This window comes from Ovis canadensis, chromosome 7 (genome assembly GCF_042477335.2).
Source record: "Ovis canadensis isolate MfBH-ARS-UI-01 breed Bighorn chromosome 7, ARS-UI_OviCan_v2, whole genome shotgun sequence".
Lineage (NCBI taxonomy): Eukaryota > Metazoa > Chordata > Mammalia > Artiodactyla > Bovidae > Ovis > Ovis canadensis.
The window spans coordinates 98,988,215-99,004,055 of record NC_091251.1 but is presented as its reverse complement, the minus strand read 5'-3'; the positions used below and the strand labels follow the sequence as shown (position 1 = coordinate 99,004,055).

The 15,841-nt window shown below is 42.9% G+C and overlaps 2 protein-coding genes across 5 annotated transcripts in view; one reads left to right on the top strand and one right to left on the bottom strand.

Annotated features, from left to right (window-relative positions):
- Window positions 1-1,020: 1,020 nt before the first annotated feature.
- Window positions 1,021-12,179, bottom strand: SAMD15 (sterile alpha motif domain containing 15). 4 transcript variants are annotated; one of them, XM_069597174.1, is made up of 3 exons: window positions 9,835-12,179; window positions 8,485-8,583; window positions 1,021-2,245 (listed from the first exon to the last, which is right to left on the bottom strand). In XM_069597174.1, the coding sequence occupies exons 1-3, from the start codon at window positions 11,476-11,478 to the stop codon at window positions 2,024-2,026; spliced, it is 1,965 nt and encodes a 654-aa protein (XP_069453275.1). In that variant the 5' UTR covers window positions 11,479-12,179; the 3' UTR covers window positions 1,021-2,023. The 4 variants fall into 4 exon arrangements, 2 of the variants coding, with proteins under 2 accessions (XP_069453275.1, XP_069453276.1); XM_069597175.1 differs by lacking the exon at window positions 8,485-8,583; XR_011258369.1 differs by lacking the exons at window positions 1,021-2,245; window positions 8,485-8,583 and adding an exon at window positions 7,058-7,661 and having other exon boundaries at window positions 9,106-12,179.
- TMED8 (transmembrane p24 trafficking protein family member 8) overlaps window positions 11,599-15,841 on the top strand; it is a 31,221-nt gene continuing 26,978 nt past the window's right edge. Inside the window, exon 1 of the mRNA XM_069597177.1 lies at window positions 11,599-11,956. Within this exon, the coding sequence (XP_069453278.1) occupies window positions 11,839-11,956 (118 nt within the window). The 5' untranslated portion in view covers window positions 11,599-11,838. The remainder of the gene's footprint in view (window positions 11,957-15,841) is intronic.

The following is a 15,841-nucleotide window of genomic DNA, read 5'->3' as shown; positions in this document are numbered from 1 at the left end:
GTCTCATCACTCCATGGGAAATAGATGGGGAAACAGTGTCAGACTTTATTTTGGGGGGCTCCAAAATCACCGCAGATGGTGATTGCAGCCATGAAATTAAAAGACGCTTACTCCTTGGAAGGAAAGTTATCACCAACCTAGATAGCATATTCAAAAGTGGAGACATTACTTTGCCGACTAAGGTCCGTCTAGTCAAGGCTATGGTTTTTCCTGTGGTCACTGGTTTTTCCTGTGAGAGTTGGACTGTGAAGAAGGCTGAGCACCGAAGAATTGATGCTTTTGAACTGTGGTGTTGGAGAAGACTCTTGAGAGTCCCTTGGACTGCAAGAGATCCAACCAGTCCATTCTGAAGGAGATCAGCCCTGGGATTTCTTTGGAGGGAATGATGCTAAAGTTGAAACTCCAGTACTTTGGCCACCTCATGTGAAGAGTTGACTCATCGGAGAAGACTCTGATGCTGGGAGGGATTAGGCGCAGGAGGAGAAGGGGACGACAGAGAATGAGATGGCTGGATGGCATCACTGACTCAATGGACGTGAGTCTGAGTGAACTCCGGGAGTTGGTGATGGACAGGGAGGCGTGGCGTGCTGCGATTCATGGGGTCGCAAAGAGTCGGACACGACTGAGTGACTGAACTGAACTGAACTGAAAGTACTTTCGAACAAAGCTATTCACTGTACATGGAAACCACCATGGTCTTAGGTTAATCATTTACTTTTTTCTCTTTTGCATGCTTGTGAGCCAAGAAGACTCAGTGGTACTATCTTAAATGGTCCAAGATAAAATTTAGTTTGATAAAATTGTGGGGAAAAGATTAGGTTCATCATCAAACATTAATATTCTTGGTATGAAAGCTAAATTGAGGCACTGTTCTTTCTCTCACTGGGAAAAATAAAAAAGGATTCCTTTGAATATTCATTCAGGTGTAAGGAACTGGATAGGGTACAGTGGTTTTTAGGATTAAGAAGTGTCCCTGGGAAGAGAAAGGGAAGTTAAAGTCTATCAAAGGAATCGGAGTCATTCAAGCAACAAAAAGTATTTTTAATTTCTTGTGAGCAGTCCAGTCATGTGTAGCCACTGGTCTGTATTTCATTTTATAAAAGTCTGGTGGTGCCGCATAGAAAGCCTTGTAGACAAATCCCAGACCTAATCCATGGTCTGTGATACTTCTATAAGCCATGCTGTTTTAACAGGTAAATACAAATCTAAAAAGATATTTTAAATTGTTTGTTCTCTGAAGCCGAAAAGGAAAGAGAACTCCCCCACCCCCACTTTTTCACAAAACATTTTCTGTTAAAACTTGTAATTTTAATCCTTTTTCTCTGTTTTGGAGATGTATGCTAATATTTTTTTAAAACTGAGTAAACCTTCTGCCAGTTTTCCATCCCAGGATGGTCTTCTGGGGGCAGGGCTGTTGGAGCCACTTTGAAATGTGAACATTTCAGGGGCACTTTGTCTTCCTGACACTGGGAGTTTAGCCTAAGGACTTGGCTCCAGGTAGTAACTTTCTGTTTGTCACAAAGATATGAAAAGTTTTAATTTCTTTTGGATACAGACAGTTAACATGTCAAGAATGGATCATATCTGCCTGGCTCTATAAAAAGGTGAGAGGTCCTTGTCTCAGCAATCTCTTTAGCGACCTGCCTGTAATGTGCATCACAGTCTGATTTAATGCTGATTCAATACTTATCTGGGATTATCTGAGTTGGCAGGTGATTTTATTTTCAGTTATGTTTTCCCAATGTGTTCCAAAACCAGATGAAGTAGTAGAATTTATCAGGAAGTCTTACAGTTACCCAGAAAGAGAGCTATTGCTATCTTTGTTTTAACAAGGGGCGAAGTTGAAACATAAATAAAGGGAGGACGCTGTGAGTCAGTGGCAGAGCTAGGAATGGACCAGCGGTTCAAACTCTGATTCTGAGTGAAGAGGAGAAAGAAAACACAGAAATGCCTCATTTCTCCCTCACATAATTTAGTTTGATTTTCAAGTTACGTGAACCAGCTTGCCCTACAGGTCAATGGACTATAATGCTGCGTCATTTTTAAGGGTGGTCACCCGTGGAGCATAATCCTGTAATCCTGCTTCTCGCACAAATTCAGACAAGGTCAAGGAATCAGACGTAACTCCACTATGACCTTTTCGCTCTAAAAATAAGCCAATATTGTCTCTGTAGGGAAGGCGGATGGAGCGTGTGAATAACGGCTCTTCAATTCCCAGCAGCTTCCGGGTATGCCGAGAAATTACCTGTAATGCAAAGATAGCTTTTTAATGGGAATTTCCTGAAAACACAACTATAATCAAGTTAAGTTTTACTTAGTCTCATAGACCTCTTGAATGCTAACCCCTCAAGCTAGTTCTGTGAGGAAATAAAACCATGAATACACTGAAAGGCTTCCCACCCTGGCATTATCAAAACACATTTCTTAAGAGAAACATCACATGATTTATCTTTCTACTTAAAGATGTTTCTAGGCCCTTGGATCACATAGGCACAGATGGGTTCGTTTCTCTTTTTTTTGGCCGAGCAGTCTGACCAATGATATGAACAGATAATATGTTCAGATTAGGAGTCATGACTTTCTCTAGGAAGGTTAATAAATAACTTGTCTATAAGGGGCTCAGTTAATAATCAACTAAGAAAAAAATCATTACTCAAATAGGTATTCAATGCATTGGACTGGAAATAAATCTCACACTAAAAAGCAGACATTAAAATTCCAGTTAAAATGCATTAGTGCTTATACTTGTGTATTTTTAAAAAATACTTTTGCCAGAATTTTCAATGTCTCTAAAATACAGTTTGTATTCACTGAGTACCCTGCCACTTGCTATGCTCGATTAAACTGTCATTGCGCTTTCAGAGTCTAGTTTTAATTGTAGGTCTGCTATAACATTGCTATTTGAATTCATATTCTGCCTCTGGGTGAGAATGTAGTCCATGAGACTGCTGCTCGAACACAGTCAAAGGAGTACGTGGAATGAATCTGCATGTGTTTAAAAATACTGGCCATAGTTACAAGACTGTGAAATTCACACCACAAATATTTCTAAGTCTGATGCAAAACGGCCCAGAAAGTGCACTTTAGATAAGATAGCTTTCTTCTCAAATCTGACTTAAATTGGAGTTGTTCAGACTCTAGGGGTGGTCGTAGGTAAAGGACAGAGTCTATATCATTGCCTTGCACTCCCGGTGGGAATACTAATTGAGTTCTGCGGCCACTGAGGTTTCAAGATTCAAAAGACAAACACAGGGGAGTCCCTTAAGCTGAGTTCCAATGAAATGTGGAAGGAATGGAGAAATAGGGAATCATCGTTAGAATAACAGTAATAACTGATGCAGGGAAGATACACTGATGAATGCTAAAGTTATTGGGCAAAGCTTTAAGGTGAAACAGGTAATTTGCATAGCCTCAAACTACCTCCCCCAGTATGTTTAATACTTGTGGTATTTACTCTAGGTCTGTGCTGTGCTGTGCTGAGTTGCTCAGTTGTGTCCAACTCTGCAACCCCATGGACTATGGTCCACCAGGCTCCTCTGTCCATGGGGATTCTCCAGGCAAGCATACTGGAGTGGTTTGCCATGCCCTTCTCCGGGGATCTTCCCAACCCAGGAATGGAACCCAGGTCTCCCACATTGCCTGCAGATTCTTCACTCCCTCTAGGACGGGGGGAGCTTAATTCTCCTCCCTTTGACTGTGGGCTGGACTCAGTAACTCACTTTTGATGAAGAGAATATGAAAGAGAAACACAGTAACTGTGGTGAAGAAATTTGCAGACACCACCTTAACCCAGTGATCAAAGTTAACATCTCCAATAATAGATCATGTCAATGGCATGTACTCCCTGCTATGATTAAATGATATCATCATTTATGTGATGGTTTCCCCACAAAGCATAATTTCATGGGAAACGAGACAAACTGAGGGAAATCTACAAAATACCAGGCTGCTGCTGCTGCTGCTGCTGCTGCTAAGTCACTTCAGTCGTGTCCGACTCTGTGCGACCCCATAGACGGCAGCCTACCAGGCTCCCCCATCCCTGGGATTCTCCAGGCAAGAACACTGGAGTGGGTTGCCATTTCCTTCTCCAGTGCATGAAAGTGAGAAGTAAAAGTGAAGTCGCTCAGTCGTGTCCGACTCCTAGCGACCCCATGGACTGCGGCCCACCAGGCTCTTCCGTCCATGGGATTTTCCAGGCAAGAGTGCTGGAGTGGGGTGCCATCGCCTTCTCCAAAATACCAGGCTACTACTCTTCAAAGTGTCAAGGTAATGAAAGACAAAGAAAGATCAGGAAATTGTCCTATATTGGAGAAGACCAAGGAAACAGGACAGCTAAATGCAATCTCCAGCTGGATCTTGGAATGAGAAAAGGACATCAGTGGGAGAACTGTACAAGTCTGCATAAAGTCCATAGTTTGTTTAATAGTTCTGTGCTGATGTTAATTTCTTTGTTTTGATAAAGGTATCCTGCTTACATAAGATGTTAACACTAGGGGAAACAGGGTTAAGAGTATATGGGAACTCTCTGTACTATCTTTGCAACTGTTCTGTAAAACTAAAATTATTTGAAAATTAAAAAATTTGTTTTTCATTTAGTGACAATTGCTGACATGTTGTTTGTGACATGAGTTGTGCTATTTAAGCAGCTTGCAACAAGGCAGGTGTAGTAAAATTGCTGAGATTATAATAAAGCTAATAAGGTTCTACTTTGAAACAAATATACAATCAGGGATATAAAAGGAATGTGCAATTCATCTGTTCTTCTACAAATATTTGTCACAGAGTTATCTGTTATCTTTTGTTCACTTGAAGTGAATGGTTGAAAATATTTTGAGAAATATTTTTTTAAGACAGAAAGCTAAAGTAAACACAGTGCTATCTTGTCTATTAATAGCTTGTCCCTAGAATAAGTAGGGACAAGAAAAGGACAATACAGAAATATTTTCTCCTTTTTACCAAACGAGTGCATCACTACAAATGGGAAACACAGGAGAGCAGTTTCCAGAGCTCCCCTGGCCAGAGAAGAAGAATAATTAGTGCTTCTTTTCTTTTCCGCTCCTCCCAGTCTAACCTATACATTTAGCTCTTCTCTGGTCCTAGGAAGGACAAAGGGAAAGGTGAGTTATTTCTGTAGGGGAAGAATGAGTAGTTGCAAAATTATGAAAGTAAAAGAAAGCTGAAGAGAACAGAAACTGGCCATGAATTAACTGCAAGACTTATAAATGGGGCTTCCCTGGTGGCTCAGATGGTAAAGCGTCTGCCTGCAATGTGGGAGACCTGGGTTCGATCCGTGGGTCAGGAAGATCCCCTGGAGAAGGAAATGGCAACCCACTCCAGTATTCTTGCCTGGAGAATTCCACAGACAGAGGAGCCTAGCAGGCTATAATCCATGGGGTCACAAAGAGTCCTACATGACTGAGCGACTTCACTTCACTTATAAATGGGAAGCACAGTTTACATGTGATCCAATTTCTTGGCAGCCATGTCCAAAATTCTGTACACTCAAGCAACCTGTCCTGACTCCTCCCAATCTCTAACACCTGTGAATGATGATAATTGAGAGTTGGCAAGAAAAAGATAACTACATTGCTCAAGTGTTGTTATGAGATAGAATTGCGGATGTACTGTACTAGTGTTATAATTACAATGGTGGGGTAACAAACGCTTAGTATATCAGTAAGGAAGGTATCTGTGGTATGCTTAAGGTCACGTTTGATCTCTAAAAAGTTACCTGTATCATAGTGTATAATTAACTTTTTTTATGTGGACCTATCAAGCAAAGCTTATCTAACATACCTGTATGAATATATTGATCTTTCTTACCCTAGTGATTTCAAGGAGAGGCCATATTTGTCTACTGACTTTGATAATAAGTATTCCAAAATTTGCTTATTCAAACTTCTTGGAATATAAGGAGAGACTACTGGGTTCATCATTTACTATTGAGGATTTCAGAAGATATTTAAGACCTCTTGCTTCTTGTAAGACTAGAGAAAGCATAATTAGAATTTTTATTATTCACATTGATATTGTACTTTTGGAATGAAAATGTCAAGGAAAGCAAAATGACTTGGCAGACTCTTAACACTTTCTCATGATGAAAAGTTGAAGTTTCTGGTATTTAAATGTTTTAGGAATTTATATTACAAGTTATTGTACTAGTGCATTTTTGCAAAACTTTCGCATTTCTGTTCCTTATTTAGAAAATTGAGTACATGATATACATAAGTAGAAATTAGAGCTCATAAAAATGGTTGTATTATCTTTGAACATAAAAAGGATAAGATATTTACCTGGTAGTAGTTGGTAGCTACAAAAAGCATGATTGTAATTAATAATCTGAAGTAAGTTTCCCTTTTCTATATTATGTATATGTGGGTTCACAGTTACAAAATTATTCATTTAAAGAGGCAATATTAAAAAAAGAGGCAATATAATGTAGTGGTTTAAATAGAGCATGGATTGGGATATTACACAGAATATATTTGAATCCTGGCTCTTATTATCTGAATGATTTTGTGTAAGTTGCTTCACCTTTCTGGCCTCAGTTTTCTCTTCTGTAAATGGGGATTAAATGAAGTGATGGATGTATGGTATCCAACATACAGTAAAAACTTAGGATAGCTATTGATAGAGTACAAGAGACTAAATGTTCACTTAGGACTATGTATTTAACAATTTAAAGGATTTCTTTATATCTTGTTGTCAGAAAAAGGACTTTATATATTAACAAGGATAATTTTCTTACTTTCTAAATCATATGACTTATGGAATTATATAGTTCTAAGGACTGATCAAGAGTTACCTAGGGGGAAACTCCTTGGCAGTCCAGTGGTTAGTACTCTGTGCTATTGCTGATGAGAACTTGGGTTTAATCCTTGGCCAGGGAACTCAGATCCTGCAAGCCATGTGGCGTGGCCAAAAAAGAAATAAAACTCACCAAATTCCCCTTGGGTGGGGAAAAAGAAAAGAAAAAAGGAATCACCTAGGGAACAAATTCCAGGGCCTACCAGAGACCTAATGAATCAAAAGCTCTGCAGCCTGGAACCCCAGAATCTTTTTTTTTTTTTTAAATCTCATTTGATTCCAAAGCCTATCCAAGATTGAGAACCACTGAGGCAGAGCATTTACGGGCAAAAGTGTAATAAATGAAACCACTGGTATGTTGAGATGGAAGGTATTGAAGCAAAGGGTACTGTTACGCAAAGATAATCATGGACTGTTGGTGCTGGAGAGATCTTAGGAAACTGAGGTCCAGAGAGGTTAATGTAACTTGTTTCAAAGCTAGGGAGTAGAGCAAGCAAAATGCATATGGTTTTTTTTTTTTAGTGCCATATGGGTGTTAGAGACATAAAATGCAGGACAGCTTTGGAGGTGAGGCTACTATGGGCTGGGAAGATAGGGAAAAATTTCCTGGGGAGATGAGAATTGACTGGGGTCATGAAGGATGACTAAGATTCATAGTAGTCATGCAGGGGTAGGGGGTATTAAGCAAGGATATATTAATCGGAGGGAATGCATGAGACAGGTTTGCAAGGGTGTGAGCTTGACCTGTGAGGCTGGAGCAGGAGATTCATGGTGGTGGGAGAACACTTGTGGAGGATCCTGAATCCTAAGCTAAGGAGTTGTGTGTGTGCTTAGTCAGTCAGTCGTGTCCAACTCTTTGCAACCCCATGGACTGTAGCCAGCCAGGCTCCTCTGTCCATGGGATTCTCCAGGCAAGAACACTGGAGTGGGTTGCCAAGCCCTCCTCCAGGGGAATCTTTTCAACCCAGGGATTGAACCCAGGATTCTCGCATTGCTAGAGGATTCTTCACCACCTGAGCCACAAGGGAAGCCCACCACAGTGAAGCTAAGGAGTTGAGACTATCTAAAGAAGGCTTCTGAGGAGAATACTGTGTAAATGGTTGGAAAGTGGCAGTCTACAATCAGGGCCCTTGAATCCAAAGGGCCTGTGCTGTGCTACATTGCTTCAGTTGTGTCCAACTCTATTGTGACCCTATTGTGAGCCCACCAGGCTCCTCTGTCCATGGGATTCTCCAGGCAAGATTCCTGGACTGGGTCACCATGCCCTCCTCCAGGGGATCTTCCCAACCCAGGGACTGAACCCCTGTCTCTTGTGTCTTGTGTATTGGCAGGTGGATTCTTTACCACTAGCACCACCTGCAAAGCCCCCAAAGGGACTATAGACAGAAGCTAAAAGCAGGCTACTGGAATGTTGTGTATATTCTAGTAAAGGTCTGATAAAGGTCTGAACAAGTGGGAATGGAGAAAACCAGATGCTATAGGAGGAGAGATAGTTCTTGAGATCTTTGTGGGGAATGAAAGGAAAGAGTGGAAGCAACCACTTTGAGCCTGGGGGACTAAGAGTATGATAGCACCACTGGAAAAAAATCAAAGGCCAGGTTGGAATAAAAGGAGGTTGGTTTGAGATAGATGGTAGTACTGCTGCAGTGCTCTGTTAGGAAACCATACACAACTCACCTTCATGTCCTCAAAATCTGTTATCCCCATCTGAGGGAGGTTTGAGCAGTTTATATGTATGAGTTTTCGGCCACTGATGAAGTTTGTGGTAAAACACTCCTGTCAGTACAATGAGAACATTACTGAAAAGATGGATGGCAAATACAGGAAGAAAAAGCAGGAAAGACAAAGGGAGGAGGGAAGGAAGGAAAGAAGCAAGGAGGGAGGGATAAATAAATCATGTTTGTTGCTAGTGCAGTACTGAGAAAAAATAATTTTAATAGTCCTAATAATCCTACATATTTTAAACTCTTGATTAAATTTCATACTGCTGCTTATTATTATTTTTTTGGGGGTATGATACAACCAGTGCTTCTTTCTTACCTGAACTACATTTTTAAGTACAGAAGTACCAAAGATTTCAGATCTTGTGTTGTTTGTAGTAGCCTAAGGCTCAGAGGGTAAAGCATCTGCCTGTGATGCAGAAGACCCAGGTTCGATCCCTGGGTAGGGAAGATCCCCTGGAGAAGGAAATGGCAACCCACTCCAGTATTCTTGCCTGGAGAATCCCATGGACAGAGGAGCCTGGTGGCCTACAGTCCATGGGGTTGCAAAGAGTTGGACACGACTGAGCGACTACACTTAAGAACATAGTTGGCAGTGAAATAAGAGGATTCACTCCATTTTAAAAAGAAAACTAGTCTTGGTTAATTGGCTCTAAAAATTAGTACTGGTGGGTGATCACAATACATATAACACATTTGGGATAGATACTAAGACTAACAATACAAGTTCAAGTTAAGGGAGCTGCTAATAAAAACAAAGTACCAAAAAGCCTACCTCAGGGACTTCCCTTGTAGTCCATCCAGTGGTTGGGAGCCTGCCTTCTGGTGTGGGGGATGGATGCAGGTTCCATCTCTGGTTAGGGAGTTGGGATCTCACACGCCATGGAGCAGTTACCAAGCTCATGAGCCGCAATGAAGACCCAGTGGAGCCAAAAAATAGTTTTTTTTTTAAGCTTTAAAAAAAACCCAAACCAAAAAAATCTACCACGGATGAAATCTTTTTAGGAATACAGATTTCTATGAAAAGAAGCCTACGTAAATTAGTCTTTATTCAAGGATTGTAAAGAAGTATAATCACTGTGATGAATAGGAAAAACAAATATAACCTTTCCCTCATCTCCCAATATATGAATATATGTATATATCAGTGGAAAGGCCAAAATTAAAATCCAAGTTACCTCTACCATCGTCCATGCCTGTCCTACACTTCTTCCAGTGAAGATGCAAAATCTCAGGTAAGGACAGAGGAATAAGAAGTGAAGGAATGAGAGTATGTAATACACACAAAAATAACATTTTTGTGTACCTTGTATTGAGGGAAGCCTAGCTGGCAAATCCACTTGGCAACTTTTTCTGGGCTCCATTGAAGATACTCAAATTGTAGATCAGAGTTTTTTTCTGGCTGGGTGTCTCTATCTTTATATACCTGTTTCAGTGACTCTAGGGACAGATCTTGCTTTTCACCAGAGGACTCTTTCAAATCCCTCTGAGACTCAGAGAAAAAGGAGTAGAATTCATAATTGGTATCAGAAAGCTGGAACAGATTTTGGAGTTCTTTAGAAAACTCATAAGCTGTATTCACTGAGTCTACTTCACTTGTTGGAAAAGGCTCTAATACAGAGTCTTTTGAAACTTTAGTTTCTTTTATTAACAACTTTCCTATTGGATAGTCAGAGTACTCAGGCTCATCCCCGTTGACAGAATGTTTAAATTTGATTGCTTCTGGCCTATCTTCCTTGTCAAATTCTACAGGTGTCTCTCTTCTAAGTAGTTGTTTGGTTTTATCCAATAACTCTAAATCTATCTCCCTAGTTGGCTCTGTTTGTGTCTTCTCTTGTACCTTTGGTTTGATCATCTGTGGTGGCACTTGACCTGTTTCTTCAGTTTTCTCTGGTTCTTTCTTTGGAAACTCTGCTTTAGTTTGTTCTGGGGGCTCTGGACCTTTCTCCTCAGTTGACTTTCTTAGTGTCTCCTCTAATCTGAACTTCCCTGATGGTGTTAGATCTGTCTCCTCGGTTGACCTTTTCTGCTTATCTTTTTGATCTGCTGGTTTGGTGTCCTCTGGTGGCTCTAGAACTTTCTCTGCAGTTGACTTACTTGCTGTCTCCTCCTGAACTTCTGGTGTGGTCTTTCCTGATGGCTCTCTAACTGTTTCCTCAATTGGTTTTCTTGACTTTTCCTCAGAAAACTCTGATTCCATCTCTTCTAGTGGCTCTGGAGTTTTTTCTTGTGTTTCCTCGGTAGCCGTACTTGGTTTCTCTTCTGGAAACTCTGGTTTGGCCTGCTCAGGTGACTCTGTCCTTTTCTCTGTAGGTGACTTACTTTGTATTTCCTCTGGATTATCTGATGTGGCCACATTTGGTGGCTGTTGATCTGCCTCTTCAATTGATTTTCTTGGTTTCTCACTTGGAGATTCTGGTTTGGTCGGCTCTGTAGGTTCTAGACCTGTCTTTTCATATTGCTCTCTCAGTGACTCCTCTGGAACCTCTGGTTTGCTCTCTTCTATGGGTACATACTCAGGTACATCCGGTTTGGCTTCCTCCTCTGGTTCCTCAGGTTTTCTGTCCACAGGGATTTGCAAATCCTTGAAAAGCTCTCTTTCTGTCTGTCCAAAAGTCTCTGATTTTACCTCTAGGGGAATCTTTAGCTCAACCCCGCTGAAAAGGTCTATCCTGGACTTGTGGGGAACCTCTTCCTCGGACGTCCAGGTTGGTTTTAGGTGCGGAGGCACATCTTTAGCACTCTCTGATGTCTTCTCTTTGAAGGCCTCTTCCTCTGACTCTGGCTGTGGCTCTTGGTCAATCTCTACAGGAATCTCTGGGCCTGCCTCTGCCACGCTGCCTGGTTCGATATCTTCGGTCATCTGAAGAAACTGAAGTTTCGGTCTCTCAGTGTTCAGGTCTTCATTTTCGTCAGAGGGGGAATCGTAATCCTCTGGGACTTCAGCCATGACGCAGATGAGCCGTCGCGCCCAGGCCACCTAGCAACTCCAACTTCCGATAGCGTCTCTATGGAGACCACGACTTCCGGCCAGGTCTCAAGGAATCTTCCCCCTCCCGGGGTTTTGTTTGTTCTTTCAAGCACTGACTAAAAATCTGCCATGGCTGACTGAACTGAACTCCTCCCCCCTCCCCCCGAGCCCGGGTCGCCAGCCTCCGCTGACCAGAGCTCCCGCGAGGGCGCGAGGCCCGGCTCGCTGCCCCTTCCGGCCCGCGGGCTCCGCTCGGCTCTTCGCGGCGGAGCTCGGCCTTCGGCTGTTTCCGGAGCTCCCGGCTGCGAGCGGCAGAGGCGCTGCGGGCGCGGGCTGCAGATGTCGGACCCGCGGGCTGCTGAGGGGCCGGGCGTTTGGAGCCCCGCAGCCCGCCGAGGGCCGGCGCGCGGCCTCGGGGACGGCCCGGGAGTGGAGGGGAGCCAGGCGGCTGCCTCAGGTACGCAAGGCCGGGCGCCGGCGGGTGCGTGCCGCCGGCCTCGGGGCCCCGCGCTTCGGCGCGAGGCTCGGGCGAGCTCCGTCCCGCGATGCCCGGAGGAGCGGACCGGCCTGGGGGGAGCCCCTTCGCGCGCGGAGCCCCTGCCTCGGCTCCTGCCCGAGCCGCGACCCTCCTGCGCCCAGCACCCCCCATCCTGGCCGCTGCCATCCTCCGAGCTTGCCCTTCGCTCGAGATTATTTTCTACTTCTGTTTTCGAAATGCCTTAGTTCCTGCCCGCTTCCTTTCTTAGATCAGCCCCGGTGGTAGTGACCGAGCTGCTGTGCCCCCGGCGGCTCTTCAGCCTTCAGCACACGCCCGCCAATCACTCCTTGGGTGCTGACCCCCGACCCCGCCGCCCCGGCTGCCCCGGGGTTTCTGGCTCCCCGCCCTGATCCTCACTTCTGTCTCAGGTCCCGACCTTCTTCCGCGCGCCTCTCCGCCCGGCATCCGAAGAGGCAGCCTCGCCTTCATCTGTCCAGAATCTCATTTGCTCTAGCCTCCTTCCCCCTCCTCCACGCCCTGCACCTAGGCCCCCCGCACCTCACCTCGCATCCTTTTCTGTCCATCAAGAGTGGGAGAGATGAAAAGCAGAGTTGGAAGTTATGTAGGCTCTGGGGTCTCTTTGAATGAATATAGCGGCCAAGGCAGGAAATAGCGGCCAAGCAGGAACGTTGGCGACCTCCCTCATTCTCCGGGACCCTCTTCTTCTTGTTCAGGAGACTGATCTACCCACGCTAGTTTCCTCCGTGTGGATTGCTACATTGTCAGTGTTCGAAGGCGAAAGTGTCCCGCGATTGCACTTTCACCTTTCACGTCTCCTTATCTCTACACGGAATGCAACTGAAAAGATGCTCCTTTGAAATACAGAAGGGTAGGTGGGGAGAGGACTAGTCTCCCCAAGTAGCAACTATGAATTAACTTTCCAGTTCTGAAATTAAAATCGACCCCATTTAGTACAGGTGGTGCCATGTTGCCTGCGTTGGAGGCTGAATCTTTCATTTACTTGGGCAAGTTATTTTTCTATTTGTTTCCTCATGTATAAACTGAGGACACTGTAGTACCTGCCTGAAAGACTGCTGGGAGGATTGCATAGACCAGTGTGTATGAGGCACTTGGTGCCTAGCCCAGGGTATGCACGATTACTGGTGTTACCCATTACAGTGAGAATAAGGACTGAAACTCCACGTGCGGTCAGAGATGTTCTTGAATGTGTATCTTCGAGCATGGTGACTTTCCTTGTTTTTTTCTTCTGTCCTAAATAGCTCCCATTTCCTAATGGGCCATAGTACTTGGGACACACACATGCAAACCCCTTTGAATCACCCAGCTTTTTCCTTTTCCTGTGACTTTATGTTCTCTTACTTTAAAATGTTTAACAATTTTTGGCTTTTTCCTTCTTATGAACTCTGATGCTTTGTAGTAAATCAGAAATTTTAAGCCTACTTTCTGAAAGATTGAGCAAATGAACACTCAGAATGTCTCCTTAACATGTGTCCCTTGCATCTATCAATATTTATAAATTAAGGCTTTTTTTAACTTCCTCTTTAGATCTTTGTGGCAAATATACCCAAACATTTTAAATATAAAGGCCTTAGTCCAGAAGTGTGTTGGAGGATAGTGGGTTTGTCTCTGAGTGTGTCTCGCCCAAGCCCACCCCTTGTAATTGGTTCTTGCATTCACATTTTCCTCCCAGGACTTGATAGAAATACTTATGATTACTTCCTTCCTCTTGCCCTCAGAAAGCAGGGTGAGTGTTTGTTTTCTTTTATGTTGTGTAGGGGTTTGTTATTGTGGTCCAGAACAACTTCTTCCCCTTGAGGTAACATTTGTTGCTAATAAAATAGCTAATAAAATAATAGTAATGAGAGCTTACACTAATTGAATGCTTATACTGTGCCAGAATGTGGAAAAAGATTTCCTTGTATTATCTGACTTAATCCTGTCAACAGTCATTTCCTCCCCATTTTACAGAGCAAGCTACAGCTGAGAGAGGTTAACTTACTTGCCCAAGTTAGGTGTGCAGTTTTCCCCATCTGTGTGAAATTGTTACTTTGTTTTGATGAAGTTCCCAATAGTTTATTTATTTTTTGGCCATTAATCAAGTATTGATATTCTCGGGCAGGTAATGGTCTTTGCCATCAAGGGGTTTATAGTTTGGTAAAATGAGAGTGCCAGGAAGGAAAATCAGCAATTCAAAACTTCATATAATTGGGTGTTTTTTATTGCAGTTATTTATGTGCGTACACCCAAGAAGTCAGCTGGAGGGTGGAGATAGAGTCTATCTTGTGTATTTCTCTCCTGGAGCCTTTGATGTTGTGTCCTAGGTGTTCTGGAAATGCTTGCCAGATTGTGAGACGAAGTCTCAACACACATAGAGATTTGAAGGAGCATCCAGTGCATATCAAGAAAGTTCTTTAACTTAAAGCAGTGGTTCTCAACCAGGAGAGATTTTGCCTCTCCTAGGGGACATTTTGATTGTCACTTGGGTTGGGGAGGAGAGGAAGCGCCATTGCTGAGACTCAGAAACTTCCATCCATGTATAGGAAAGAAGTAAAATATTAGTTGCTCAGTCGTGTTCAACTCTCTGTGACCCCATGAACTGTAGCCCACGAGGCTCCTCTGTCCTTGGAATTTTCTAGGCAAGAATATTGGAGTGGGTTGCCATTCCATTCTCCAGGGGATCTTTCTAACCCAGGGATCGAACTGGGGTCTCCTGCTTTGCAGGCAGAGTCTTTACTGGGTGAGCCACCAGGTAAACATCCTCCAATGCACAGGACTGCCCCCACCACAGAGAATTATCTGGTCCCAGGTGTCAGTAGTGTTGCTATCGAGAAATCCTGAATTAGAGTTAAGCTGGGTTTCCAAAGCTGTGTGGACAGCATGCATTTGCCTTAGCTCAGAGGTGTATAGGCTTGGGAGTAAACTCAATACACTGCTTCAAAATAGGAGTTTGATTGAATCCTTGTGCCACCTTCCTCTGGAAAATGACCCAATGAGTAAGGAATGGAGTAACCAATAGAGACCTAAAAATGAAATCAAGAGGTTTCTGTCATTCTTTCTTAGAGGGAAAAGTGCAGTAAGAAATGAGATTGGACATGCAGTTGTTATTGAATTAAGGGTTTAGATGTCTCAGTGTATCTTATTCTTTCAAAGCAGGAATTTATAATTATCCAGAATAACTGTGACTGTTTTTTAAAAGTATTCTCGATAGAGACTGCCTTTTCAGGGTCTTCATATTTGTCAGCTGAGGTTTTGGTTATGAACTAAGAAAAATGTTGATGTTCTGAACTAAGTTCTCCAGTGGTCATAGTGTTCTTGTTGCTTTATGAACTGTAATTATTTTTAATAGTCTTTTATTTGGGGCACCTGGGTCCTTCAATTCCCAAGAGAGAGTGCGCACTCTTTATAGATTGAAACTCTGAGGCATACATTACATCACTTAAGAACACATCTTTTCATTCTTTCATGGTTTGTTTCTTTGTAGTTTAGGGACTTTGCAGAAAATAAAGGGCAAAGTCTGTTATAACCTTGAAGTCAGCAGTAGAACTTGGTCTGGTGTATATGACCCTGAGAACTGTCAATTCATGTAGACTGTCAAGGACTGCAAACAGGTCAGGTGAACTTGAACTTGTTTGTTATTCTTATGTAGGACTTAGAGGAGAGCAATAAGTCTTTCTCCAGTTTTGGAAATGTTGCTTATCTGTAGCTATTTCAATTTCAATTAAAATTTTAAAATTGGTAGTTATCATGTTGGACGGAGCAAAAGAGTGGATGTCCATGCCAAAGAGTCCCTATGGTTTTGGGGTTTCTATTGTAGTTTTATATCCAAAGAGTATAAGTTTCTTC